This window comes from Bubalus kerabau, chromosome 15 (genome assembly GCF_029407905.1).
Source record: "Bubalus kerabau isolate K-KA32 ecotype Philippines breed swamp buffalo chromosome 15, PCC_UOA_SB_1v2, whole genome shotgun sequence".
In the NCBI taxonomy this organism is placed as follows: Eukaryota; Metazoa; Chordata; class Mammalia; order Artiodactyla; family Bovidae; genus Bubalus; species Bubalus kerabau.
In genome coordinates, this window is record NC_073638.1 from 33,655,765 (window position 1) to 33,680,914 (window position 25,150).

The 25,150-nt window shown below is 44.6% G+C and overlaps 2 protein-coding genes, 1 long non-coding RNA gene and 2 other non-coding genes across 6 annotated transcripts in view; 1 reads left to right on the forward strand and 4 right to left on the reverse strand.

Moving 5' to 3' along the window:
• Nucleotides 1–1,490: 1,490 nt before the first annotated feature.
• HSPA8 (heat shock protein family A (Hsp70) member 8) lies at nucleotides 1,491–6,136 on the reverse strand. Of its 2 annotated transcripts, none has more exons than XM_055548429.1 (9): nucleotides 6,118–6,136; nucleotides 4,928–5,137; nucleotides 4,428–4,633; nucleotides 4,128–4,280; nucleotides 3,487–4,042; nucleotides 3,080–3,282; nucleotides 2,641–2,839; nucleotides 2,211–2,443; nucleotides 1,491–1,923 (listed from the first exon to the last, which is right to left on the reverse strand). In XM_055548429.1, exons 2-9 carry the CDS (start codon nucleotides 5,130–5,132, stop codon nucleotides 1,726–1,728), a joined length of 1,953 nt encoding a protein of 650 aa, XP_055404404.1. In that variant the 5' UTR covers nucleotides 5,133–5,137; nucleotides 6,118–6,136; the 3' UTR covers nucleotides 1,491–1,725. The 2 variants fall into 2 exon arrangements, with proteins under 2 accessions (XP_055404404.1, XP_055404405.1); XM_055548430.1 differs by lacking the exon at nucleotides 6,118–6,136 and adding an exon at nucleotides 5,848–5,987.
• Nucleotides 2,038–2,121, reverse strand: LOC129629371 (small nucleolar RNA SNORD14). The gene has a single exon (XR_008703203.1). It is a non-coding gene; the product is annotated as a small nucleolar RNA SNORD14 (small nucleolar RNA).
• On the reverse strand, nucleotides 3,354–3,441 carry LOC129629369 (small nucleolar RNA SNORD14). Its single transcript, XR_008703201.1, has one exon. It is a non-coding gene; the product is annotated as a small nucleolar RNA SNORD14 (small nucleolar RNA).
• Nucleotides 6,137–6,406: 270 nt separating the features above from the next.
• LOC129628872 (uncharacterized) overlaps nucleotides 6,407–25,150 on the forward strand; it is a 36,490-nt gene continuing 17,746 nt past the window's right edge. The window contains exons 1-2 of the long non-coding RNA XR_008702958.1: nucleotides 6,407–6,533; nucleotides 9,430–9,544. This is a non-coding gene — a long non-coding RNA (uncharacterized LOC129628872). The remainder of the gene's footprint in view (nucleotides 6,534–9,429; nucleotides 9,545–25,150) is intronic.
• Nucleotides 11,021–25,150, reverse strand: part of CLMP (CXADR like membrane protein) — a 101,701-nt gene continuing 87,571 nt past the window's right edge. The window contains exons 3-7 of the mRNA XM_055548431.1: nucleotides 18,808–19,009; nucleotides 17,065–17,232; nucleotides 13,989–14,111; nucleotides 13,135–13,276; nucleotides 11,021–12,545 (exon numbers count right to left, since the gene is read on the reverse strand). Coding sequence (XP_055404406.1) covers nucleotides 12,245–12,545; nucleotides 13,135–13,276; nucleotides 13,989–14,111; nucleotides 17,065–17,232; nucleotides 18,808–19,009 — 936 coding nt within the window. The 3' untranslated portion in view covers nucleotides 11,021–12,244. The remainder of the gene's footprint in view (nucleotides 12,546–13,134; nucleotides 13,277–13,988; nucleotides 14,112–17,064; nucleotides 17,233–18,807; nucleotides 19,010–25,150) is intronic.

Below are 25,150 nucleotides of genomic sequence, written 5' to 3' on the forward strand. Positions count from 1 at the left end.
TTCTTTGTCTTACTAAACTTCCAACTGTTTTACCAATGACAGCCTACTAGCTATACCCACTAACCTGAAAATAAAACTGTTTACTTAATGCAGAAACATTATTTTGAAATCCAATCTATGTTGGTTGGGTCATGCAAGAACCAAAAGCTACACAAAGTAGAGACCTGAAGCAGCCTGGGGTTACTGGTCACTCTACACTGTCGCTTCACTGTCCGACTCTGCGACCCCATAGACGGCAGCCCAACAGGCTCCCCTGTCCCTGGAATTCTCCAGGCAAGAACACTGGAGTGTATTGCCATTTCCTTCTCCAATGCACGAAAATGAAAAGTGAAAGTGAAGTCGCTCAGTTGTGTCCCACCCTCAGCGACCCCATGGACTGAAGCTTGCCAGGCTCCTCAGTCCATGGGATTTTCCAGGCAAGAGAGTACTGGAGTGAGGTGCCATTGCCAGTACTGGAGTGAGGTGCCATTGCCTTGGTCACTCTGCTATGAGATTAAACTGATTTTATAGACCATTCCTGGCCTAGTTTTTCCTTAATGACCACTAGGTGGCAGATCGGTGTTAAGCAGGAATCATGAGCACATGGATGGTGCTAGAACCCACCTGCCAATGCAGGAGACCTAAGACACAGGTTCCATCCCTGAGCCAGTTCAGATACTCTAAGAAGGGCACTTAAGTCAACCCACTACAGTACTCTTGCCTGCAAAATCCCATGGACAGAGGACCCCTAGTCCATGGGGTTGCAAATGTGGAACACATGTTATCATCTCACAAAGATGACTTTACAGGATTCACATTGCCAGATGCAAGACCTCTGACCCATAGCCCAACATTCCTTTGATTCTGTCAACTCAAGGTTAAACAGCCAAGGTATACTGAGGTCTTTGTTCCCAAGAAAGCTTACCTAAAGGCAGTCCAGTGCAATTAGGCTTGAGAATTACAACTATTCAGAGTCCACTTCTGCCTCTCAAGTTCCTGAGTTAACGTTGGCTATGATTTAAAATGAAATCAGAATTAGATGTCCAGTTCCTCAAACTTAATTACATGATGGGCAAAGGCCCTCACTATGCCAACCTTAACAGCCAGCTTCATAACACCCAACTACTAAGCCTCAAGTTAGGAAACAGAAAAGCCTCTGCCAGGGGATTAACAGGGATTCACAGTAAGATGGTCTAGTTGCACAGATTGTGACCTGTTATCCATTTCCTTGCCCAATTTTTGCCTCCATGTCTTCTGAACTGTTTCAGTCAACCACAAGATTTACTGAATATTTGATACCTATTCCCAACCCACTATATCAGTAGTAACAGACTTAGCACTATGTCAAGAGTATAGTGATGGAAATGTTTTTCCACTTTGCCTTAATTCAAAGCCTTTAAGCATTCACTTAGATTGAACAATCTGACAACTAAAATACTATTATAATATTTAGCCAGAGAAATAATTTCCAAACCCAAACACTTACTACCCTTGTAAGCAGAGCCAGACAATTTTATGGTGCCAATTTTAAATACAGTTTTATTTAAGACATTGCATTTTTCCACTTACAATACAGTGTTTGTAAAGTGCAATGTTTTTCCATGTGCACACATTCCATGTTCAAGTATCAAGAATGCCCAGTTTATTTACTATAGCAGCTCAACTTCATAACTGCCACGGGATTTGCTACAATTTGGGTCCTTCCATGTTTTGTGTGGAACAATGCTAAATCTATGCTAGGCTGGCTTAATCAACCTCTTCAATGGTGGGCCCAGAGGAGGCACCACCTGATGGAGGAGCTCCACCTCCAGGGAAGCCCCCAGGCATTCCTCCTGGCATTCCCCCAGGCATGCCTCCTGCACTCTGGTACAGCTTGGTAATGATGGGGTTGCAGACTTTTTCCAGCTCCTTCTGCTGATGTTCAAATTCTTCCTTCTCTGCAGTCTAAAGAGAAATAAAAAACATTCTATTACCATAAATTCTTTAAATGGAAGGTTAACTTTGATGCAATCAACCTGACACTATAAACAGCATTTATGTTACACTGGAGGTCTTGGGTCACTCAGACATCCAAGGAAGGAACTGCCAACATCTAGGGTTCTGGTGGAAACCGCGAATGTTTTGGACCATTCATCATTGTGACCTCAATTTAAAAAACAAACCTAAGTTTTTGCTAAAGCCTGTTACACACAAAACCCCGTACCCTGAAGTTTATAGCAATAATTACAAACCTGGTTCTTATCCAGCCAGTTGATTATTTCATTACACTTGTCAAGAATCTTCTGTTTGTCTTCATCATTAATCTTGCCCTGAAGTTTCTCATCCTCAACAGTAGCTTTCATGTTGAAGGCATAGGATTCAAGTGAATTCTTTGAGGACACCTTATCCCGCTGCTTCTCATCTTCAGCTTTATACTTCTCTGCTTCTTGAACCATGCGTTCAATGTCTTCCTTGCTCAAGCGGCCTGTAAGATGAATCAGTGTTTTAGGTGCAACCTTTTATGCAAGAATAAACAATTACCCTGCAACTCCATTTAGTGATTAAGTGTGATCTCTTGGCTAAATGCTCTTAGGGAAGATGAAACACTTGGAAAGTAAAACTCAAACTCCAACCTCTTAAAAAATTAGATCTCACTATACACAACATGTAGCCCAAACTCACCCTTGTCATTAGTGATGGTAATCTTGTTCTCTTTTCCTGTGCTCTTATCCACAGCAGAAACATTGAGGATGCCATTGGCATCAATATCAAAAGTGACTTCAATCTGAGGAACACCACGGGGGGCAGGAGGTATGCCTGTGAGTTCAAACTTGCCAAGCAGGTTGTTATCCTTGGTCATGGCACGCTCACCTTCATAAACCTATAGAAATTACATTCAATATTACAGAAATTCTACAAAAACAGAGGGGAAAACTCAGGGTTTCTCTGCTAGCTTAAATTTAGATAAGCTTGATTAGGCAAGACTGATCGCTCAGACATCCAAGGAAGGAGTTGGCCAACACAGGATTTCTGGTGGAAACTACGAATGGTTTTAGAATCCATCATCACAGCAGAACAAATCCTGCCCAATTTTACAGCAGCTCAAACTGAGCCAGCTTACCTGAATAAGCACACCAGGCTGGTTGTCAGAGTAAGTGGTGAAAGTCTGCGTCTGCTTGGTAGGAATGGTGGTATTGCGCTTGATGAGGACAGTCATGACTCCACCAGCAGTTTCAATTCCAAGGGAAAGAGGAGTGACATCCAACAGCAGCAAGTCTTGAACATTTTCAGATTTGTCTCCAGACAAAATGGCTGCCTGGACAGCTACATTAAAAAGAAAATTATTTTTTAAAGAAAACCACAGTTTAACTCATTATCTTACCAACAATTCTCAATCGCTCAGACATCCAAGGAAGTTTTGCCATCATTAGCTAAAGCTTTTGGTGGAAACTACGAATGTTTAAAAATCATTCATCACAGCGAAATTTAGCTTAGGCCTCCTAACTGCTGTATAACTAAAGAGATTACCTGCACCATATGCAACAGCCTCATCAGGGTTGATGCTCTTATTCAGTTCTTTCCCGTTGAAGAAGTCCTGGAGAAGTTTCTGAATCTTGGGGATGCGGGTTGAGCCACCAACCAAGACAATATCATGAATCTGAGACTTGTCCAGTTTGGCATCCCTAAGGGCTTTCTCCACAGGGTCCAGGGTGCCACGGAACAAGTCAGCATTCAATTCTTCAAATCGGGCACGGGTAATAGAGGTATAGAAGTCGATTCCTTCATAGAGGGAATCAATCTCAATACTGGCCTGGGTGCTGGAAGAGAGAGTGCGCTTAGCACGCTCACAAGCAGTACGGAGGCGACGGACAGCCCTCTTGTTTTCACTGATATCCTTCTTGTGTTTACGCTTGAACTCTGCAATAAAATGGTTGACCATGCGGTTGTCAAAGTCTTCTCCACCCAAGTGAGTATCTCCAGCTGTAGACTTGACCTCAAAGATTCCATCCTCAATAGTGAGGATTGACACATCAAAAGTGCCACCACCTAAATCAAAGATCAGCACATTTCTTTCTGCTCCAACCTGCAAGTTAAAATACAAATCATTTATTTTCATCTGTTTGTGATAAATCAGTTTTGACTCAGACATATATAAAACATGTATGTACCTTTTTGTCTAAGCCATAGGCAATAGCAGCAGCAGTTGGCTCATTGATGATTCGAAGTACATTGAGACCAGCAATAGTTCCAGCATCTTTGGTAGCCTGACGCTGAGAGTCATTAAAATAGGCAGGTACTGTGACAACAGCGTTGGTAACCGTCTAGTAAGAAAAAAGATTAAAACAAGTTGGATATGCAAAAATACATCTTCATCATTCTAGTTTTACTACTCACCCTTGAGTCAGCCAGAACCCCACATTACCAAGAAATCTGGTAACTTCCACATCCTCCTGCACTATGGTGCTCACCTTCCCAAGGTAGGCTTCTGCGATTTCCTTCATCTTTGTCAGGACCATGGATGACACCTCCTCTGGGTAAAAACTCTTTGTCTCTCCCTTGTATTCTACTTGAACCTTAGGCCTGCCAGCATCATTCACCACCATGAAGGGCCAATGTTTCATATCAGACTGGACAACAGCATCATCAAATCTTCGTCCAATAAGTCGTTTGGCATCTATCAAAGATATCAAACACTGTTACCTTGGATTTCATTATACATCATCTTTTCACTAAGAACTTAAACCCACCATCCTACTGACTAAATACTGTCAATGCAAGTTCATACAATTAAATGGATTCAACTTCTGAATAACCATGATACTACAATCAGATTTTGAAAGGATAATTAAGTTTCCTACAGGTTTTTCTTTTCTTATTCTCAAGGATTTCATGGCCGCCTCACACTTAACAGCTTCTCAAATGGCACACTGCCTAAATCCCTCAAATTCACAATACAATTAAGGCTTACCAAAAACCGTGTTGGTGGGATTCATTGCGACTTGGTTCTTGGCAGCATCACCGATCAATCGTTCGGTATCAGTAAAGGCGACATAGCTTGGGGTGGTTCGGTTCCCCTGATCATTGGCAATTATTTCCACCTTTCCGTGCTGAAAGACACCCACACAAGAATAGGTGGTGCCAAGATCAATGCCAACTGCAGGTCCTTTAGACATGGTTGCTAAAGGGGGATAAGGGGGGGGGGGGGTAAAAAAACGGATTAAACACCAAGACATTTACCAAGTCAACGCAAACTGGTACGACCACTCTGAAAATTCTACTTAGCACCTCACCCAACTCTGCCCTTGTCGGAATTAATCACGTGGGAGGATCACAGCAAGCGTGTAAAGCGCTGCAGTAAGGTTGCCTTGCCAACCGCGGAGGCCGCCGCAGACAGAAAAACCGGCAAGGAGGGTCTGTTCTGCGGCACAGCTGAACACGTGGTCCCGTGCCCCGGGCTGAACCTGAGCCCTGCCCCCTACCCGTACTCAAAGCCGCAAGGCCTGCAAATGCCCTGAAGCCCCCTCCCCCATCTTGGAGCCGCGCCAATGACGACTTCCTCTTTTAAGAACACTGGGTCTTATAAGAAGGAAACAGAGCCGCCGACTCTTAAGCCGCTGGCTCCACGCCCTGTAGACGAGTGCAGCCCCTTTCTCACCGCTTGGCCTCCCACGCCGCCTTCCCTCCGTGCCCCGCTCCTCGGTCGCGATTGGACCCCTGGGCTGCCGCTTCCCCTCAACAAAGCCCCCCAATCCAGGCAAAATAATTGCCACACCACCCCCTGCCTGAGATGTTCAGAAAGCCGCAGGCGGCCGCAAACCCATGCAGCCTGCAGAGACCTATATGCTCCCGACAAACCATCGAAGGCTGAAATATGTAGGCCTTACTTACCAAAAGCGTAAGCCCAGCTCTGCTGGAGAAGTCAGCAACCTAGGATGCTGCCGGTGCGTCCAATGAGACCGGTTTCCGCCCTCCGCCCCGTCTCTTATACCCTGCCTCAGAACCTTCCAGAAGGGGCCCACCCCTGCCGGTGCCCATCATATCTCCCTCAGCCAATGGGGGCGCGGCCACCTCCGCAAGACCCAATGAAGAACCCGGTTCTACCGCTCGGGCCTCCCTCTCCCGGCCGCAGCCCGCCCCGCCTCCCGATGACGCACTCACCGCAGCGTTCTGGAACTTTCATTCTCGCCCCCGCTCTCCGAATGGCCCCGGGGAAAGGGAGGGTGGGGCCGACGGAGCCCGCGCGCGGGAGTCCTCAGTCACCCCTGGCGGAGGGCTGCGGTGGGGAGGAAGGGCGCGTCTGCCGCTGCGCATGCGTCCCCAGAAAGCTCAGGCGGGAGGGACGGAAGGAGAGGGAGGAAGCGGGGCGGGCCAATCTGGAACCAGCCAATAACAGTAGCGCGACCCGCAATCCTGCCCATGCGGAACCCCGGGAACTAGAGCGCAGCGCCTTCGGGGAGGGGTCCGGCCGCGGGAGCCGGGGAGAGAAGACGGAAGTGGAGCGAGGACAAAATGGCGGCTAAGGTTGCGCCCCTCCCCCACAATTCTCTTGCCCGACTCCCACCCTGGCCTTATAGGTGATTTTCTAGGACCTCCCGGAGGCCACACACCCACATAGCCAGCGCGGCTCTAGTCTAGAGCTGATCCAGAGCGGCGGAGTCGGACGTTCCTACCCCAGGGCGCTGGGAGGGTAACTTGTCCAGTGGCACCCAGATCTAAGGATGGAAGGAGCCGGCCAGCCGCCGTGGCGGAAAAAAGGGAGGTTGGGGGTCTCGCCTCTGCGCAGGGAGCGACAGGTTAGCCGGACAGGCCCCTAGCACCTCATGTCATGGAAACTGGAGGCCGGCTGACCCCCACGCAGAGATTGGGGAGGCGGGTTCGACTTCTCAACCTCCCGGGTGGGATGCTGTGTCTGGACCCTCAGCGAAATAGATGGACAAACTCGGTTTTTGGAGCGCTGATGCCTCCGCCGCCCCTAATCTCCCGCCGAAAATAGATGGGGCTTCTTGGCTTGGCCCCTCCTCCACCCGCCCGGGTCCCCGCGCTTTTCAGTTTTGTGTTTTTAAAGAAAAACTAGGGAGTTCTTCGGAGAAGGCAATGGCAACCCACTCCAGTACTCTTGCCTGGAAAATCCCATGGGCGGAGGAGCCTAGTAGGCTGCAGTCCACGGGGTCGCTAAGAGTCGGACACGACTGAGCGACTTCACTTTCACGCATTGGAGAAGGAAATGGCAGCCCACTCAGTGTTCTTGCCTGGAGAATCCCAGGGACGGGGGAGCCTGGTGGGCTGCCGTCTATGGGGTCGCACAGAGTCGGACACGACTGAAGCGACTTAGCAGCAGCAGTAGGGAGTTCTTTCCTTGTAAATGATCCAGGCGTTAGGAACCTGGGTTAGGAACCTGGCTTCCGGTAGCCCGGTGTCCTTGTATTTAGACTTCCTGAGCCTCCTGTTCTCAGTAATATGAGGTAATATATTTCCTGCCTTGACTTTCGTCAAAAACTAACCGAGCGACCTGGCAGAGAGGCGTTGAAAATGTTACTGAACGAGTGGAGTGCATAAAAGAGGGTACCTAGAATTTCAAATTGTGGTGCATGGCGTAGTGTTCGGGGCCTTGTTAAGCCTTTCTCACCACGTTGAATGCTTTCCAGTGTGCTCTTTCAAACAGACTGTAGTGTTCCTGTTTAGTAGATGAATGGGCACAAATAGGTGAAAGGGGTTTTTAAGACTACCTAGCAGAACTTTCAGTAGTGTGGCTGGAATTAGAAACGTCTCCAGACTGAGAGAGAAGCTGACAGAAAGGGGTTACCTTTCCGTTGTCAAAGCCAGTAAAGCCTAGAGACAGAGTCGAATATTGGATCAAAGGATTTTCTTTCTGTATTTGCCTTCTGGAGGGAAATGTGGGCTTGAGTCCATGGAGGTACACACCTAATTTCTCGCCGTTTTTCAAGGAGCTCGTTTTATATGATGCTTTCATGGGGTACAATGTGCTTTCACTTGTTTTTTGATTATCATCAAGACAGTTCTCTGAGACATAACATTTATTCCTGTGTTGGGAGAGAAATGAGGTTCAGAGATGTTACTTGTGGGAAGTTAAGCGCTGAGCTAGAGTAGCCTAGCTCTTAATTCCAGATTCTTTGGTGTTTTAAAATTAGTTATTTCCTTCCTGGAAACTCATGTAACTCGAACTGCAGAAAGCGAAAGATGTGTGCTGAGGCAGGCTTTTTTCAATTTTCTTTATCATCTGCAGACTTCCTCTCCCCACCCAACTTATCAAGTACAATGTGAACCACACCCTACGTTTTGCAAGTTTTTAAACTTAGCTCTGAACTACCTACAATATACGAAGCAGTGGAAAGTAGAACGAAGGCTCAAATACACGGGTTTGGGGAACTGCATCTAATAGCAGTGATTGCAGAAAGCTGAGCAGATAAGCTTCCTTTATGGTCTCTGGTCACTTTCAGAACATGTTCTAGGATTCAAAGACTCTTTTTAACTAGAATTTATCTTGTATTTAAAGTTCGGATTATGATAAATGCCCTGTCTCCACCTCTTTTAAATGCACAAGGTTTTAAGGGCTACAGTACTGGAATCTGAACCCTAGGGCTTCTGGCTGGGGAAGAGGGTCATGATTTACATTTTTTGAGTGCCTGTCACAGGCCAAGCATTATTCTAAGAGCTTTGCATATATTACCTCATTTAATTGGTAACTTTTTCCCCCCAGATTTATTTGAACCCATTAGTGTGTACTTTTTTATTGGTACTTCACCTTGGCATAAAATATTGCTTAATAAATATTATTTGTTATTTTGATTAAGTCCTTAACGGCAGAAACTGTTATGAACTTTGTCATCACTTTGTATGTCCAGGACTACTTAGTATCTTGCCTTGTGAGAAAAAAGTGCTTGATATATATGTGACTAAAATCAATAAATAATACATCATATGCAGTCTGAGTTTTTTTCTTCACTTGGCAGCAAGCTAATAAATAAATTTCCAGTGCAGATTATACGAGCTTCAGCCTCTCCTGTAGTGTCACCTTCACTTATTTATTTTTAAATTGCTGACACAGATGCATCTGTAATAAATATTTGGTTTTTGTGATCAAACACAGTCCCACTGACAAGGCAACTTGAAGTTAAAATTGAAATATAAACAGCTTTACACCAGAAATCAAGCAAAATTATGTCTTTTTGCAATGGCAGTTTTGAAATTCTTTTTATACAGTGTAACAAGAAAGGCATCACTTCATTATTTTACAATTTGAAGTTTAGTGTATATATATTTTATTGAAAAGGCTATTCTCTAAACATCCAGATCATTCCATCTGTATCTTCTTTCTACAAATATCTTTTATTCTACCATCTATTTTATCCTTTTTTGTTTTTTTATTAAAGAATCAAATGTATTTGACTTGCAAGGTTAATGGAATATGGTTTGACACAAGTAATGATTCAAACCTTATTTTAACCCCAGAGCCTGTCATATCTGAACCCAAAAGCCTGACTGAAAGAGAAGCAAGCACACCATCACTATTAAGACTTCAGTATCTCATCTCAGAATCTTCAATTTCTAGAATTTCTGATTTCAGGTAATAATTTGTGGCATTTCTGTAGATCTCCAGTGTGAATAGATTTCCAAAATAACGAATATTCAACTAGTATTTTAGTCTTCTAATAACTAACCTGTTTAAACCTTTTCATGCAAAGGGGACTGACTCCTGCCTGTGGAGGCACAGGCAGGAAACCTTAGGTTCAAAGGTAATAAATAATAAGAGCAAATTGCTAGTGACGGCACTGCCGCAGCTGCCACAGAAGACTCAGTTTGGCTCAGATACTTGTGGAATGAGAATTCTCTGAATTACACAGCAGAATTGATGTCGCCTGGACACCACACGACCAGAGGAATAAGTTGGTGAAGTAAATAAGAAATTTATATCTTACAAGGAGGCAGTGTTAGTATAAGAAGCATTCCAAATATGCTAACCCTCTTAAACTAATGGCAGACATTCTTTGCTTCCTCAGTGTCTCATTTCCCAACTTTTTTTTGGCGGAGCTGTGCTGCTTGTGGGCTCTTAGTTCCCTGACCAGGGATTGAACCAGCACCCTTGGCAGTGAAAGCATAGAGCCCTAACCACTAGACTGCAGGGAATTCCCCCCAACTTTTTTTTTAGAGGAAGGCAAAACTCAAAATGAAACTTTTAGTCAAGGGTAAAACCTGCTTCTTAAAGGACTTTAGAAATGCATTTATAGTATGTGATAATTAGAGGTAAAAATGAAAACAAAAATGGGACAAAATCCTAGGTCAACTTTTCCCCTTTAAGCCCCTGATTCCCATTTTAGAAACAGGGCTTTCATTGGGACTTTCCTGGTGGTCCAGTGGTTAAGACTCCTTGCTCACAATGCAGGGGGTACAGATTTGATCCCTGGTTGGGGAACTTAGATTCCCCAAACAAACAGGGATTTCATCACCACATTTAGCACTACTTTTCCTTTCTCATAGCCTGCTGCCTTTTTAACAATGTTTAATTAATTACTTTTGGCTGCCCCACTCACCTATCAGGACTGTAGTTCCCTGACCAGTGACTGAAACTGCACCCTTAGCAGTGAAAGCAAAGAGTCTTAACCACTGCCCTGCCAGGGACTTCTTGGCCTTTTAATAATAATAAACATTTTGCTCTACCAATGGTGACCTGTTGACATTTGCTTTAGTTTGAAGGGCTATTTCAGGTTTGGCATTCTTGCTAAAGAATGAATTGTAGGATGAATTTGACTAGCAGAGTAGTCAAAACTATTAAAAAAGCAAGTTATTGTATGGGAGGCTGCTTTCTTTTTATTTCGCAGACCCCACCTTTCTTCTCCCATGAGTCAGCTCTTGTGAGAGCTATCCTGGTGAATCATTTCCGCAAATCTTTCCAAAATGCTGACAATATTTAACAGGCACTAACCCAGATCCCCCCGCCACCCACTAGTTATCCTCACCATCTCTTCCCTAAATGTTCATTTCCTTTCCTTCCAGCCTAGAGCTAGGCTTCCTTACAGGCTAAACTGAGAAAGTACTGAATTTCTGTCTGTCTCAGCCTCTCAGGAGGGAATGTTATGATGTCCATGCAGTGCCACCAGGAAATGTTGGCAATCCCTGATCTGTTTGATAATTTAAGGCCTAGAATCAATACAAGTCCCACGTTCACATCCTCCTAAAAGGAAAGAAGTGGAGGAAACGCCCAAGTTTGGTGCAATACTGAACTTCTGATATCACTCCTTGACATACTAAGAGAAAACTGATGTAATCTCCCTTTCTGGTCTAGTCAGTCTTGAAATTCTGACTTCATATGTTCACAGAAAGAAGAGACTGTAATGGTTTGCTGGATGATCTTCCAGCATCCTGAAAAGACTTTTTCTCTCAAAGGTTTCCATCTAAGGAGACTGTTAAATGTTAAAACACCTAGTTTTCTTGCTCCACAGATACCCAGCAGAAAATCCTTAGAGACATCCACTTTGAGGGAAAATCCACAATTATTCCAGCATATATTTCTGATATTTGTCAGTGGCCCTCTGAACATCAAAATGGAAAGTTATTCACAGTCCCTCAGTACACGTTTTGAACTCCTTTTTTATTTCTTTTATGGTTCAATATAAGTAGGAAGATTGATAGTGGATTATTGGTATTCAACCAGTAAGTCATGGAAAAGTTCAATCATTCTCCATCTCCCACTATTTCAACTCCTCTTGAAATACCCAAATTTTGTGGTAAATGAAGTCAAGTCAGGATAGAAGAGATGTGTTTCCTTTTTTGGAGTTTCTCATGGTGCAAATAGGTGTAATATAAGGCTGTGGGTTCTGCTTGACTCTGAATAGTCATAATAATCCAGTAGGTTTGCAGAAATGCATAGAAAATTTATGAACAACACCTCGTTTCTTGACAATGGTGAGTCAACGTGTTGATACAAAACTGCAAGTGAGAAGTTCTAAGTGTGTTCATTTCCCCTTTCCCCAACTCTTTCACCATGGCTCCTGGTCCCCAAACACCCAGATTTGGGCCCCCATTTCCCACCCACTCTGGTCTAAAGGCACAGTGAGATGCCTTTTTGGAGATGATCAGCTTACATCCTTTTCTTCGTTTGGTGTCATGTAAGCAAAGTGTTCATTTGAATCTGTTCCGTGCAGTGGTTGCTGCTGCTTAAATGACCCCTTGTTGGGCTCGAGGCGGGTCGTGTGGCTGGTGACTGAGCGTTGATGACCAGAAGAGCCCTGAGGCCTGGGAAAAGCCGGCGAGTCAAGTCCACTCTAACTCAAACAGTTTGGAAGGCTCTGCTCTGGCTGGGGATTGTGCTGGGGGTGTTTTCTGCTTTGGTCAGGGTAGCATGGGGGGCTTTCTTTGGTTCAGAACCTCTGGCCTCGGGCCCCACCGGGCCGTAGGCGTGGGCGGCCAGCCCCGGCCGGCGCACCGCCTCGGCGCATGGGGTCCGCTGGCTGCGGGAGCCGCTGTTGGCGGTGGAGCGCGTGGAAGAGGAGCCGGAGCGAGAGCTTCGCGAGCCCGAGGAAGAGGAGCTGGGCTTCACCAGGCGGGCCTTCGGGGCTTCCGCATCTTCTCTGAAGGGGAAAAACACCGAAGATAGATTTTAGGATCACAGGATTGTGAAAGCTTCCGCTCTGGCTGAGGCTTTCGGAGGCTGCCCCATCCATCAACTCCTCAAGCTGGAAACCTGGAGTTACCACTTAGGGAAATACGGACTCCCCCTGCGTCCTGAGCCCTCGAGTGGGCGCAGGCGGATGTGCATCCCCAAGGTCAACCCTGTGACTGGGGCGCGGGGTGGGGGGCGACCAGGCACTCCCCACCGGGTGTTCACATAGCACTCCCCTCGACTTGGAGTCTGTCTGTGGAAACTCTTTAAAGGCCCATGGATGGGCTAGGCCCATTCTTTATTGTATAGCTTTTATAAGTGGAAGGTAATCAGAAGTAGTGTAAACTTTATCTATTAAGTCTCTGTTGCAGATAGTTTCACAAGACAGTCAAGGTCAACTGTCCTTCTGCCCCTGGGCTGCAAGTTCTTACCTACCAGAATAATCCTTGTAACAGATTCAAGGTTATGAGGAAATGGGACACTGGTTGGCTGGTCATTATGGAGCTGGCCCTAGAAAGGTAGCCTAGGTGAGGAAGGGGATTCTGTGGGAGGTTTACCGAATTTCATTTGGTCTCTCTTCTTCCTCATATCTCTTTTTGTCTTTCCTTCGGATCAACAGCCACACCAAGAGGAAAATCAGCAGGGCTCCGGCCACCATACCTGTCACTGCTCCTGCAATCATGCCCACGCTCTGTACATCTGTTTTCTCAGAAACAAAGCAAAACCAAACATAAGCTATACAATGCATAGACTTAAAATACATAAAGCTCTGGATGAGTATTTCCAGATCTTCATATATATCTCCCTGAGTTCCCCATTTACCCTCTCTGGGTGTGTATGACTGTCCTGATATCGATGGGGAGCAGGAGAGCCACCCTAAAATATGCCTTGTTGACATTAGGATTATTTGGGGCTGATTAGGTTTTTAAATATTTGTTGTTTATTTGGCTATGCCGGATCTCAGTTGCAGCATGCAGAATCTATTTAATAGTTCCCTGACCAGGGATGGAACCTGTGCCCCCTGCATTGGGAGCACAGAGTTCTAGCCACTGGGCCTCCAGGGAAGTCCCTAAGCTGATTATTTTTGAGCAACAGCAGACACCAGAGAAGCTCTGAAAACAGTAAAAGTTATCCTCTGTAAGGGAAATTTGCATTTATAAAGGAAACCTCCATTTGGTTCCCTCCTGGATAAAATAAATTTCTTTAGGGGGCCGTAAAATTCACACATACTTGTAAATTTAGAGTGAGCTGCAACTGTTGAATAGTCCTTGGCAACTACTGAATTTATTTCAGTGATAACCATGTCCTTCTGGAGATGAAGCTTTTAACCATACTCTTACCTGCGATTAAAAATGTTTTACACTGAACCACAGTGCGCGGACAAAACCACACCAACACTTTAGGTACTTACACCGTACGGTCACTCGCACCACACAGCTCTCCTTCCCAGCCTCATTGCCTGCTGTGCACTGGTAGAGCCCAGAGGAGGACATGGTGAGATTCTGCAGCAGGACACGTCCAGGGTGGTTGTAGTCTACACAAGCAGAAAGATGACCGTGATCCCCCAGTGACAGGTCTATATTTATTGCTTACTTTATTGTGTCACTGACCTAAGATCCTATGATACCGTTTACTAAGGATGAGGTGATAGAATGGATCCAGAATGTGGGAAGAAAGGTGGTGAACATTCTTTTAAACTGCAGTGCACCCTCAAAAGTCACAAAAGATTCTGAACATTTAAGGGATACTAAACACAATAATTTTCCACAGTTTATTGTAATCCACACAGGCAAAGGCTTTGGCATAGTCAATAAAGCAGAAATAGATGTTTTTCTGGAACTCTCTTGCTTTTTCCATGATCAGAGGATGTTGGCAATTTGATCTCTGGTTCCTCTGCCTTTTCTAAGCCAGCTTGAACATCTGGAAGTTCACGGTTCACATATTGCTGAAGCCTGGCTTGGAGAATTTTGAGCATTATTTTACTAGCATGTGAAATGAGTGCAATTGTGTGGTAGTTTGAGCATTCTTTGGCATTGCCTTTCTTTGGGATTGGAATGAAAACTGACCTTTGCCAGTCCTGTGGCCACTGCTGAGTTTTCCAAATTTGCTGGCATATTGAGTGCAGCACTTTCACAGCATCATCTTTCAGGATTTGGAATAGCTCAACTGGAATTCCATCACCTCCACTAGCTTTGTTCGTAGTGATGCTTTCTAAGGCCCACTTGACTTCACATTCCAGGATTCTGGCTCTAGATGAGTGATCACACCATCGTGATTATCTGCGTCGTGAAGATCTTTTTTGTACAATTCTTTTGTGCATTCTTGCCACCTCTTCTTAATATCTTCTGCTTCTGTTAGGTCCATACCATTTCTGTCCTTTATCAAGCCCATCTTTGCATGAAATGTTCCCTTGGTATCTCTGATTTTCTTGAAGAGATCTCTAGTCTTTCCCATTCTGTTGTTTTCCTCTATTTCTTTGCATTGATCACTGAGGAAGGCTTTCTTATCTCTCCTTGCTAATCTTTGGAACTCTGCATTCAAATGCTTATATCTTTCCTTTTCTCCTTTGCTTTTCGCTTCTCTTCTTTTCACAGCTATTTGTAAGGCCTCCTCAGACAGCCATTTTGCTTTTTTGCATTTCTTTGCCATGAGGATAGTCTTGATCCCTGTCTCCTGTACAATGTCACGAACCTCCGTCCATAGTTCTTCAGGTACTCTGTCTATCAGATCTAGTCCCTTAAATCTATTTCTCGCTTCCACTGTATAATCATAAGGGATTTGATTTAGGTCATACCTGAATGGTCTAGTGGTTTTCCCTACTTTCTTCAATTTAAGTCTGAATTTGGCAATAAGGAGTTCATGATCTGAGCCATAGTCAGCACCCGGTCTTATTTTACTGACTGTATAGAGCTTCTCCATCTTTGGCTGCAAAGAGTACAATCAATCTGATTTTGGTGTTGACCATCTGGTGATGTCCACATGTAGAGTCTTCTCTTGTGTTGTTGGAAGAGGGTGTTTGCTATGACCAGTGCGTTCTCTTGGCAAAACTCTATTAGCCTTTGCCCTGCTTCATTCCATACTCCAAGGCCAAATTTGCCTGTTACTCCAGGTGTTTCTTGACTTCCTACTTTTGCATTCCAGTCCCCTATAATGAAAAGGACATCTGTTTTGGGTGTTGTAGGAAAATTCTGAAAGAGACGGGAATACCAGACCACCTGACCTGCCTCTTGAGAAACCTATATGCAGGTCAGAAAGCAACAGTTAGAACTAGACATGGAACAACAGACTGGTTCCAAATAGGAAAAAGAGTACGTCAAGACTGTGTATTGTCACCCTGCTTATTTAACTTATATGCAGAGTACATCATGAGAAACGCTGGGCTGGAAGAAACACAAGCTGGAATCAAGATTGCCGGGAGAAATATCAATAACCTCAGATATGCAGATGACACCACCCTTATGGCAGAAAGTGAAGAGGAACTAAAAAGCCTCTTGATGAAAGTGAAAGAGGAGAGTGAAAAAGTTGGCTTAAAGCTCAACATTCTTAGAAAACTAGAAAACTTAGAAAACTAAGATCATGGCTTCTGGTCCCATCACTTCATGGGAAATAGATGGGGAAACAGTGGAAACAGTGTCAGACTTTATTTTTTGGGGCTCCAAAATCACTGCAGATGGTAATTGCAGCCATGGAACTAAAAGATGCTTACTCCTTGGAAGGAAAGTTATGACCAACCTAGATAGCATATTCAAAAGGAGAGACATTACTTTGCCAACAAAGGTTCATCTAGTCCAGGCTATGGTTTTTCCTGTGGTCATGTATGGATGTGAGAGTTGGGCTGTGAAGAAAGCTGAGCGCCGAAGAATTGATGCTTTGGAACTGTGGTGTTGGAGAAGACTCTTGAGAGTCCCTTGGACTGCAAGGAGATCCAACCAGTCCATCCTAAAGGAGACCAGTCCTGGGTGTTCATTGGAAGGACTGATGCTAAAGCTCAAACTCCAATACTTTGGCCACCTCATGCGAAGAGTTGACTCATTGGCAAAGCCCCTGATGCTGGGAGGGATTGGGGGCAGGAGGAGAAGGGGACGACAGAGGATGAGATGGCTGGATGGCATCACCAACTTGATGGACATGAGTTTGACTGAACTCCGGGAGTTGGTGATGGACAGGGAGGGCTGGCATGCGATTCATGGGGTTGCAAAGAGTTGGACACGACTGAGTGACTGAACTGAACTGAACTGAAACACAATAATTAGAATAGATTTATAGAGTACATTTATTCTTAATCTCCTTACCACTTTTATTTTTGCCATTTAGGGAAAGAAAAGACATATTTTTCTGTTCCCAGTTAAGTGTGAAAAATAGAAACAGTGAGGTTCAGTAGTGTATTCAAGATCCTTGTGAGGTGCTCACCAAACCAGATTCAGAATTCATTGAGAGAGGACTGACTGGCCTGTTGTCTCCATGGACCAGTAAAAAAGATGACTTACCAATCTTAGATTTGGGAGGCAGACGTTCATCCTCTCCCTCCTTCTCCTGGACTCGCTGCCAGGAATACACAATGGGCTCTGTGCCAGAGGATGACTCGCACTGCAAAGTCAGGTCGCTTCCTTCTGTCAGCTCTCCTTCCAATTCACACTTGGGCTTTGATGGTCTCACTGGCAAAAAAAAAAAAAGAAGTCAAAGATCCCCTGACACCCGTGAACAATATCCTGTTGACTTGTTTTTCCTCATATGGTCAACTTTTGAGTGTGAATTTAATAGTCCTTTGTTACCTCGCCATGCTTTACATCTCACTCCCCAAAATATACCCACTTCCATCCCCTGCACACATACACACCCAATTCCAGCTGTTTCCAGTGGTGCTGATGTAATTTAGAGAGGTTGCCTCAGAAACACCCTCATCGCTTCTCAAAGAAAAAAATGTTTTGGTCTTTTTTCCTAATTCCTAGGGCCCTACTTGGACTCGGTGGGACTCACTGAGGGCCCAGGAATCTGCATTATTTTGGGGGTGGCCATGCTGCCAAGCTTGTGGGATCTTAGTTCCCTGACCAGGATTGAACATGCTCGGAGTCCTAACCACTGGACCAATGGAGAATTCCCAAAAACCGTTTATAATTGGAAATTTTAGAAAAGTTGAGTGTGATTTTCCTTTTTTTTTTTTTTTAATATTTATATATTTGGCTGTGCTGGGTCTTAGTTGTGGCACATAGGATTTAGTTCCCTGACCAGGGATCAAAGCCAGGCCCCTGCACTGGGAGCAAGAAGTCTTAACCACTGGACCACCAGGAAAGTGCCAGTGTGATTTGATTAACACTGAAACAGGGACACAAGTTCATGAACTTGGAAGCAATTAAGAAGAAGTTAGGAACTCTTGCTGTGTCATAAAACAAAGAAATGGATTTGAATCAGATCTGAGAGATTTGCTTCACTAGGAGGATACTACTTAAACTTGAGAGGACATTTAACTTTTGTAATGAGCTACCTCAGTGGCTCAGCGGATAAGGAATCTGCCTGCAACACAGGAGACACAGGAGATGTAGGTTTAATTCCTGGGTCAGGAAGATCCTCTGGAGGAGGAAATGGCAACCCACTCCAGTATTCTTGCCTAAGAAATCCCAAGGACAGAGGAGCCTGGCAGGTTACAGTGCGTGGGGTCACAAAGAATCAGGTACAACTGAATGACTAAGCACAGCACAATGAGCTACCATGGAAAATTGATTCTCTTCTTTCATTATGGCTAAAATACAAAACATACACGCTTTTCCCCAGGGAACTGGACTAGGTGATGTCTGTACAATATGATATATTGGGGGCTTCCCTGGTGGCTCAGTGGTAAAGAATCCTCCTAACAATGCAAGAGGCATGGCTTCGCCTGATCTGGGAAGATCCCACATGCCTCAGATCAACAAGCCGTGTGCCACAACTACTGAGCCTGTGCTCTAGAACCCAGGAGCGGCAAGTACTGAAGCCCCCACGCCCCAGAGTCCATGCTCTACAGCAAAAGAAGCCACTGCAATGAGAAGGCTGCACACCGAAACTAGAGAGTAGCCCCTATTCGCTGCAACTGTAGAAAAATCCACAGAGCAACGAAGACCCAGCACAGCCAAAAATAAACAAAGAAAATTATTTTTTAAAAGTATGAAGTATTGAAGATGTTTCGTACCACTGTGATACATTTGCCTATCCCTTATTAATAAGATATAGGTACTTACTGGGGCACTCTGTCTTACCTAAAACTTTTAAGATGACGTAGCTCCACACGTAGCGCCCTGAATTCTTCACCTTGCAGGTGTACCGGCCCTCATCGCTGGGCTTCAGAGGCTCAATCTGCAGGGAGGCATCTCCTGCCAGGAAATTGGAAGCGAAGGCCACTCGGCCCTTCTGTTCCTCAGTCAAGTTATTGTAGACGTGATGGCTGGAGTAAGTGATCACCTGTGGGACAGACAGAGGCAGATTCACACTTTGTGGCTCTCAGCCTCCCCTCCTGCTGCGGGCAAGATGAGGAAAGGAAGTGGAGCAGAGCAGTCAAGCCCGGGGCTGAGTCCAGGAGACCTCTGCTCTAGACAAAATTAAATACACTGTTTGTCTAGGCCTTCCTTCTCCTGAGAATAACAGCTCCTCATAATTTGTGTAGCCTTTTAACAAGTAGTAATTGTTCCATTAAATGCTCAGAACGTTTCCATTTTAGAGGTAAGGAATTTTATTTTTAAAATTTCGTATGTATTTTTTTTATTGAAGTATAGTTCATTTACAATATCATGTTGGTTTCAGGTAGTACAGCACAGTGATTTTATATAATATATAAATTTAATATATAGATTTATATAATATATATATTCAGTGATTATATATATATAATTATATATATTTTTTATATATAATTGTGTGTGTGTGTTCAGTCACTTCAGTCATGTTCGACTCTGTGTGACGCTATGGACTGTAGCCCACCAGGCTCTTCTGTCCATGGGGATTCTCCAGGCAAGAGTACTGGAGTGGGTTGCCATGCCCTCCTCCAGGGGGTCTTCCCGACCCAGGGATCGAACCCAGGTCTCTTATGTCTCCTGCATCGGCAGGCAGGTTTTTTACCACTAGCACCACCTGGGAATCCCATATTTTATATATATAAAATATATATTTATATAACTTAATAAATATATATAGTGTGGGCTTATATATATTATATACTTATATATATATATAAAATCTCCTTCAGATTTCCCTATAGGTTATTACAAAATATTGAGTATAGTTCCTTGTGCAGTAAGGGATTTTAAATTTGAATTCCAAACTCTAGTTCTCACAGTGCAGCCCAGGAAAGAAGAAAATGCACAGAATGGTCTCCAGAGTTGACTCTGAGGGATGTGGAGAGAAGGGAAGCTAGGGAGGGGAGGAGTCTTACCTTTCCCCTGCATACCTTTCTTCTGCACTTTGCATTTCCTACTTCACTAAATCCCATGCATTTCCACCTGCACGTGATCTGGTCAAGGTACAGACACTCCTTGCGCTGAGTGCTTTTACGTCTAGTTTATTTCTCACACAGTGTTTCCAAGCAGGTGTCATCTGTCCCCATTTCACAGGCAGGTAGCAGAACCAGGGTTTGAACGTGGCCATCTGAAGCCATCCTGTTCACTGTTCTGGTTACCATGGTTACCGCTCCTTTCCCCACCCGCATTCATCTCACTGCTCATAAACTGCTCTTCCAGAAAGCTTGGAAATGAGGGAGAAAATGTGAAACAAAAAGATGTGTTTGCCTTTATGAAAGTTCAGAGTCCAGCTGAAGTTAAGGAATAGAAGTTAATGTTACAGTCCAGGTCTGATACTGAGGGAATCATTGGTGACTTTCCTTCTTTTTGACTTCACTGTGGATTAGTAAGAGTAAGCTAGGTGGGAAGAAACTGTGTCTTTTCTTTCCATAAAATACACATGTGCTTCATGTCATTGTTTTCACTGCTAGGGAGACCAAAGTTTAGATTTCCGTGACAGAAAAAAATAATCATGATTTTCTCTGAATTTTCATCTGCCTGCATCATGACCTGTATGAGGGCTTCCCTTGTAGCTCAGTCAGTAAAGAGTCTGCCTGCAATTCAGGAGACCTGGGTTGGATTCCTGGGTCAGGAAGATTTCCCCTGGAGAAGGAAATGGCAACCTACTCCAGTATTCTTGCCTGGAGAATCCCATGGACGGAGGAGCCTGGCAGGCTACAGTCCATGGGCTCACAAGAGTCGGACACGACTGAGTGAAGAAGCACACAGCATCATGACCTGTAGTTCTTGAAACTTTTCCTGGTTCTGTTATCCATCATCCATCCTGGCATTTTTTTACTGCTGTTTTTTTTTGTGTTTTTTTTTTAGGCCAAGCTGTGCAGCATGTGGGATCTTAGGCCTCTAACCAGGGATCAAACCCATGCCCCCTGCATTGAGAGCATGAAGTCAACCACTGTACCACCAGGGAAGTCCCCATCACCTCCTACTAATCACAAAAACCATGCTGATCTTGTCTTCCAAGACTGATAACTTCAGTTATGCCCTTGCTGCCACTTAGCAATCATATTCCTAAACGTACTTGATTTAAACATCAGCAAACATTTATGGAATGACTGCTCCCCACCAGGTCAGGAGGAGGCTATTCAGATGAAGTAAAACTCTCTTCTGATCTTCAAGTAATTTATAATCTAGTGGGATTAACAAGGAGAGAAGGGTACACATAGAAAAAGGAATGACTAATTTGAAATAGTATCAAGAGAGAATGTTCCCAGAAAAGTCAGTGGCATTTGAGTTAGGCTTTGAAAGATGAGTAGGCCAAGTAAGAGATGAGAGAGGCAGGGCAAAGATTGCCAGAGGGAGCATTCCAGACACATGGAACAGCACTTAAAAAAAAAAAAAAAGCAAGCACATGGGAGTCCCCTAAGCACATTTCTGGCTTCAGCTGTTCCAAACTGTTTTACTCTAAGCCCTGAACCCTGTTGTTAATCACGTGACGCTCTGCAGCTCAGGAAATGCCTTCCTGAAAAGACCAGGAGCCATCCAATCAAATGGCCATAAATTCTCTCACCATTATATTAGAACGTTTCAGCATCATCCATTTTGCCCTTACCACATCTCTGAAAAAAAGTGTTTTCTCCTTTCTCTGTATGTTCTTTTTCTTCACCAAATATTTACTGAGTGCCCACATCGGGTACTTTGCCAGGCTCTGGAAAACAATCATGAATAAGACATAGTTCCTACCCCGAGGGCCTCACGGTCTTTTGAGGGACAAAATGCTGGAGAATCAAAGAAAAGAAAATTAAGGTAATAGATAATATGACTTAAAATGTTTTCAGTATTTGATTTTGTCCCCTCACTTCAACCAATGCAACTATTGTGATAATTCTGACATCTTTCTCTCTATTGCTAACACATTTTTTAAAAATGTGTATTTTTATTTATTTCTTTGGCTGTACCAGGTCTTAGTTGCAGCATGTGAACACTCAGCTGCGGCATGTGGGATCCAGTTCCCTGATCAGGGATGGAACCTTGGCCCCCTATATTGGGAGCGTGGAGCCTTAGCCACTGGACCACAGGGAAGTCCAGACACCAACACATTTTTGAGCTCCATTTTTATACTTCCAGCTGTCTGGCCACTACAGATGTCTGTCCTTTCCAAACTACCCTACATAATAATGTATTAATAAGCTTTTTGTTGTTGTTTAGTCACTCAGTCATGTCCAACTCTTTGCAACCCCTTGGACTATAGCCCGCCAGGCTCTTCTGCCCATGGGGATTCTCTGGGCAAGAATACTGGAGTGGGTTGCCATTCTCTCCTCCAGGGGATCTTCCCGACTGAGGGATCGAACCCACGTCTCCTGCTTGGCAGGCAGATTCTTTACCGCTGAGCCCCCTGGGAAGCCCCAAATAATCCCTATTCATTATTTTAAACCCCAAGTTAATGTTAAGTTTCCTTATGAAACCTTCCCTGATATGACACAAGCTTAGGATGGTCTCTGCTGTCATCCATAGCATGTCTTGGCACCATTTTGATGGGAGGAAAAATTGTGAAAGTCAAGATGCTGGGCAGATCATTTGCTGGATGCCCTTTCTGTAATTCTGGGCATTGTCTGGGAGATCCTTCAGGCCATTCTATTTATTTATTTATTTAATTTAAGAATAAGTGTGTTATTTATTTAGTTTTGCCTGTGCTGGGTCTTTGTTGCTATGTGGGCTCTAACTCTAGTTGTGGAGAGTGAGGGCTGCCCTCTAGTTGCTTCCCATTGTGAATGCCTTCTCTTGATGCAGAGCCTGGCCTCTAGGGTGCTCAGCCTTCAGTAGTTGTGGCTCTCGGGCTCTAGAGCACGGGCTCAGTAGCTGTGGCGCATGGGCTCAGTTGCTCCTCAGCATGTGGGATCTTTCCAGCCCAGGGGTCAAACCCGTATCTCCTGCACTGGCAGGTGGATTCTTTACCACTGAGCCACCAGGGAAGCCTCATACTGATTTTATGTATGTCTGTTGTCCAGTTTTGCAACCCTGCAAACTTTTATTTAATAAACACTAATTGAAACATACTCTACACTTGGCACTATTCTAGAGACGATAACAATACAAAGAAATAAGTTTTATAATTTTGGGGACCAGGACATGCCACCTCCAAATATGTCACTTTGCATATGCATAAGGATTAATTTCAGCTGAAGGCACTTGAGTTCCTGAAATCCTTTATTTGCCTGAAAACAGAGCCTCCCCAAAGAATCTGAGTGTCCCTAAATCCCCTTTCCCAGGACAACTCTAGTCTTCCCTTCTGGGAGAGCAGAGGTGGACATCTCACTCAGACGATGTCACAAACCAGCATATCTCCCATCTGTTCTTCTAAGTGTTCATTTGCTCCTCCGTAAGTGCCCTTTCTACTCCTCCCTACCCCTACTAAATTAGGTAAACATACCGAGCCCTAGTTCTAACCACCTCTTTCAGTTACTCATCACTGGGTATGCCCAGGTGTTATTTACACAATACTGTTTGTTTTTTCTTGTTAACCTGCCTTTTTTCAGTCTGACAGTGCCCCAGCCTGAACACTTAGGTGAATAGAGGGAAAAAGATAATTTTTCCTGCCCTAGTTTTCCCCGGTGCCTCAGCAGTAAAGAATTTGCCCACAATGTGGGAGATGCCGGTTCAATCCCTGGGTGGGGAAGATCCCCTGGAGGAGGAAATGGCAACCCACTCTAGTATTCTTGCCTGGAGAATCCCATGAACAGAGGAGCCTGGTGGGCTACAGTCCTTGAGGTCGCAAAAGGGTCAATCATACCTTAGTGACTAAACAACATTTTTAAAGGACAACTTTTTCTTTTTTCAAAAAAAAAAAAAAGGTAAAATCATGATGCTTGTATACAAAGAGAATAAACACATATCAAAAAGTTTAACTCATTCATTCATGATGGAACCAGAAAGCTGTCACAAACAAGTTCAAAGGAGAATTGGACTAAAGAGATTTACATTCTCCTTTGGACAAAATTTATTTACATCTCTGTAAACAGGAACCATCTGCATCCTATGGATAGGAAACTTGGCATCACTATCAGCATTCCACAAGGTAATTTCTATTTCTACAGAAGTTAATACATGAGGAAAATTAGACCCTAATTCATCTCCAGAAAACCTGGACTCTAAGCATAAAGCTGACGTTCAGGAGACACTTCCCTATGGTGTATTACAGGGAAGGGGCAGGTTTTCAGGCTCGGGCAGGGAGAATTCACCTCAGTATGACAATAAAGGGCCTTAGATCCCCTGAAGGCTGTTTCCTGTTTCGGTGCATTCCCTGTCCTGCTACAGCTGCCTCCCTTAGGGTGTGGTCTCCAGGTTCAACGTGCTGAGTCTCTGCACTAGAGAACCTGAAAGGCTACTGAGCACCGTGGGACTGTCCCCTTCTTGTTGGAGTGAGGGGGAGGGGGAATCGGACAGCTTCATTAGGACAGCACCAACCAGCTTCTCCCTAAGGCTGAGGCGAACTCTGCAAAGACTTTTTAAAGCAAACTGGGAGAATTCCCTGGCGGTCCAGAGGTTAAGGCTCCAAGTTTCCACGGCAGAAGACATGGGTTTGATCCCTGCTTGGGGAACTAAGATCCTGCAAGCCAAGCAGCACAGCCAAAAAAGCATAAAGCAAGTTGGCAAGCATGGCCAGTGAGAGACTATTTAGGAGAGTGAAGAGAGGGTAGGAGGAAGAGGAGTTGTCATCCATGGGCAAGGCTGGGCCTGTGACGAGAGACTCAGTGAGTCACTGGTGAACTCAGGGTGGCCACAGACCTGGAGGAGGCCATGGAGCACTGGGGCAGGGAACTGCCTACAGGAGAGCTAATTCTCATTCTCACTCCAGGAGAGGCTGTCTCCCCACCCCCACCCCACAACTTACCCTCTAGGGAGGGGTCTCCTGAACACTGTCTTCAAGCTGAGGAACATTCTGGAAAGTACGGGAACTGCATGATTTCCATCAAAGGTCCGGTATTTACTCCCAGGCAGAAGTTTTATCTTGAATGCCTACATTCTTTTCCACAGAAGCTGCAAGCCATGGGGGAAGGGCAGAGGGCTTTAACTCTGGGAAGCTTGGGTTCAG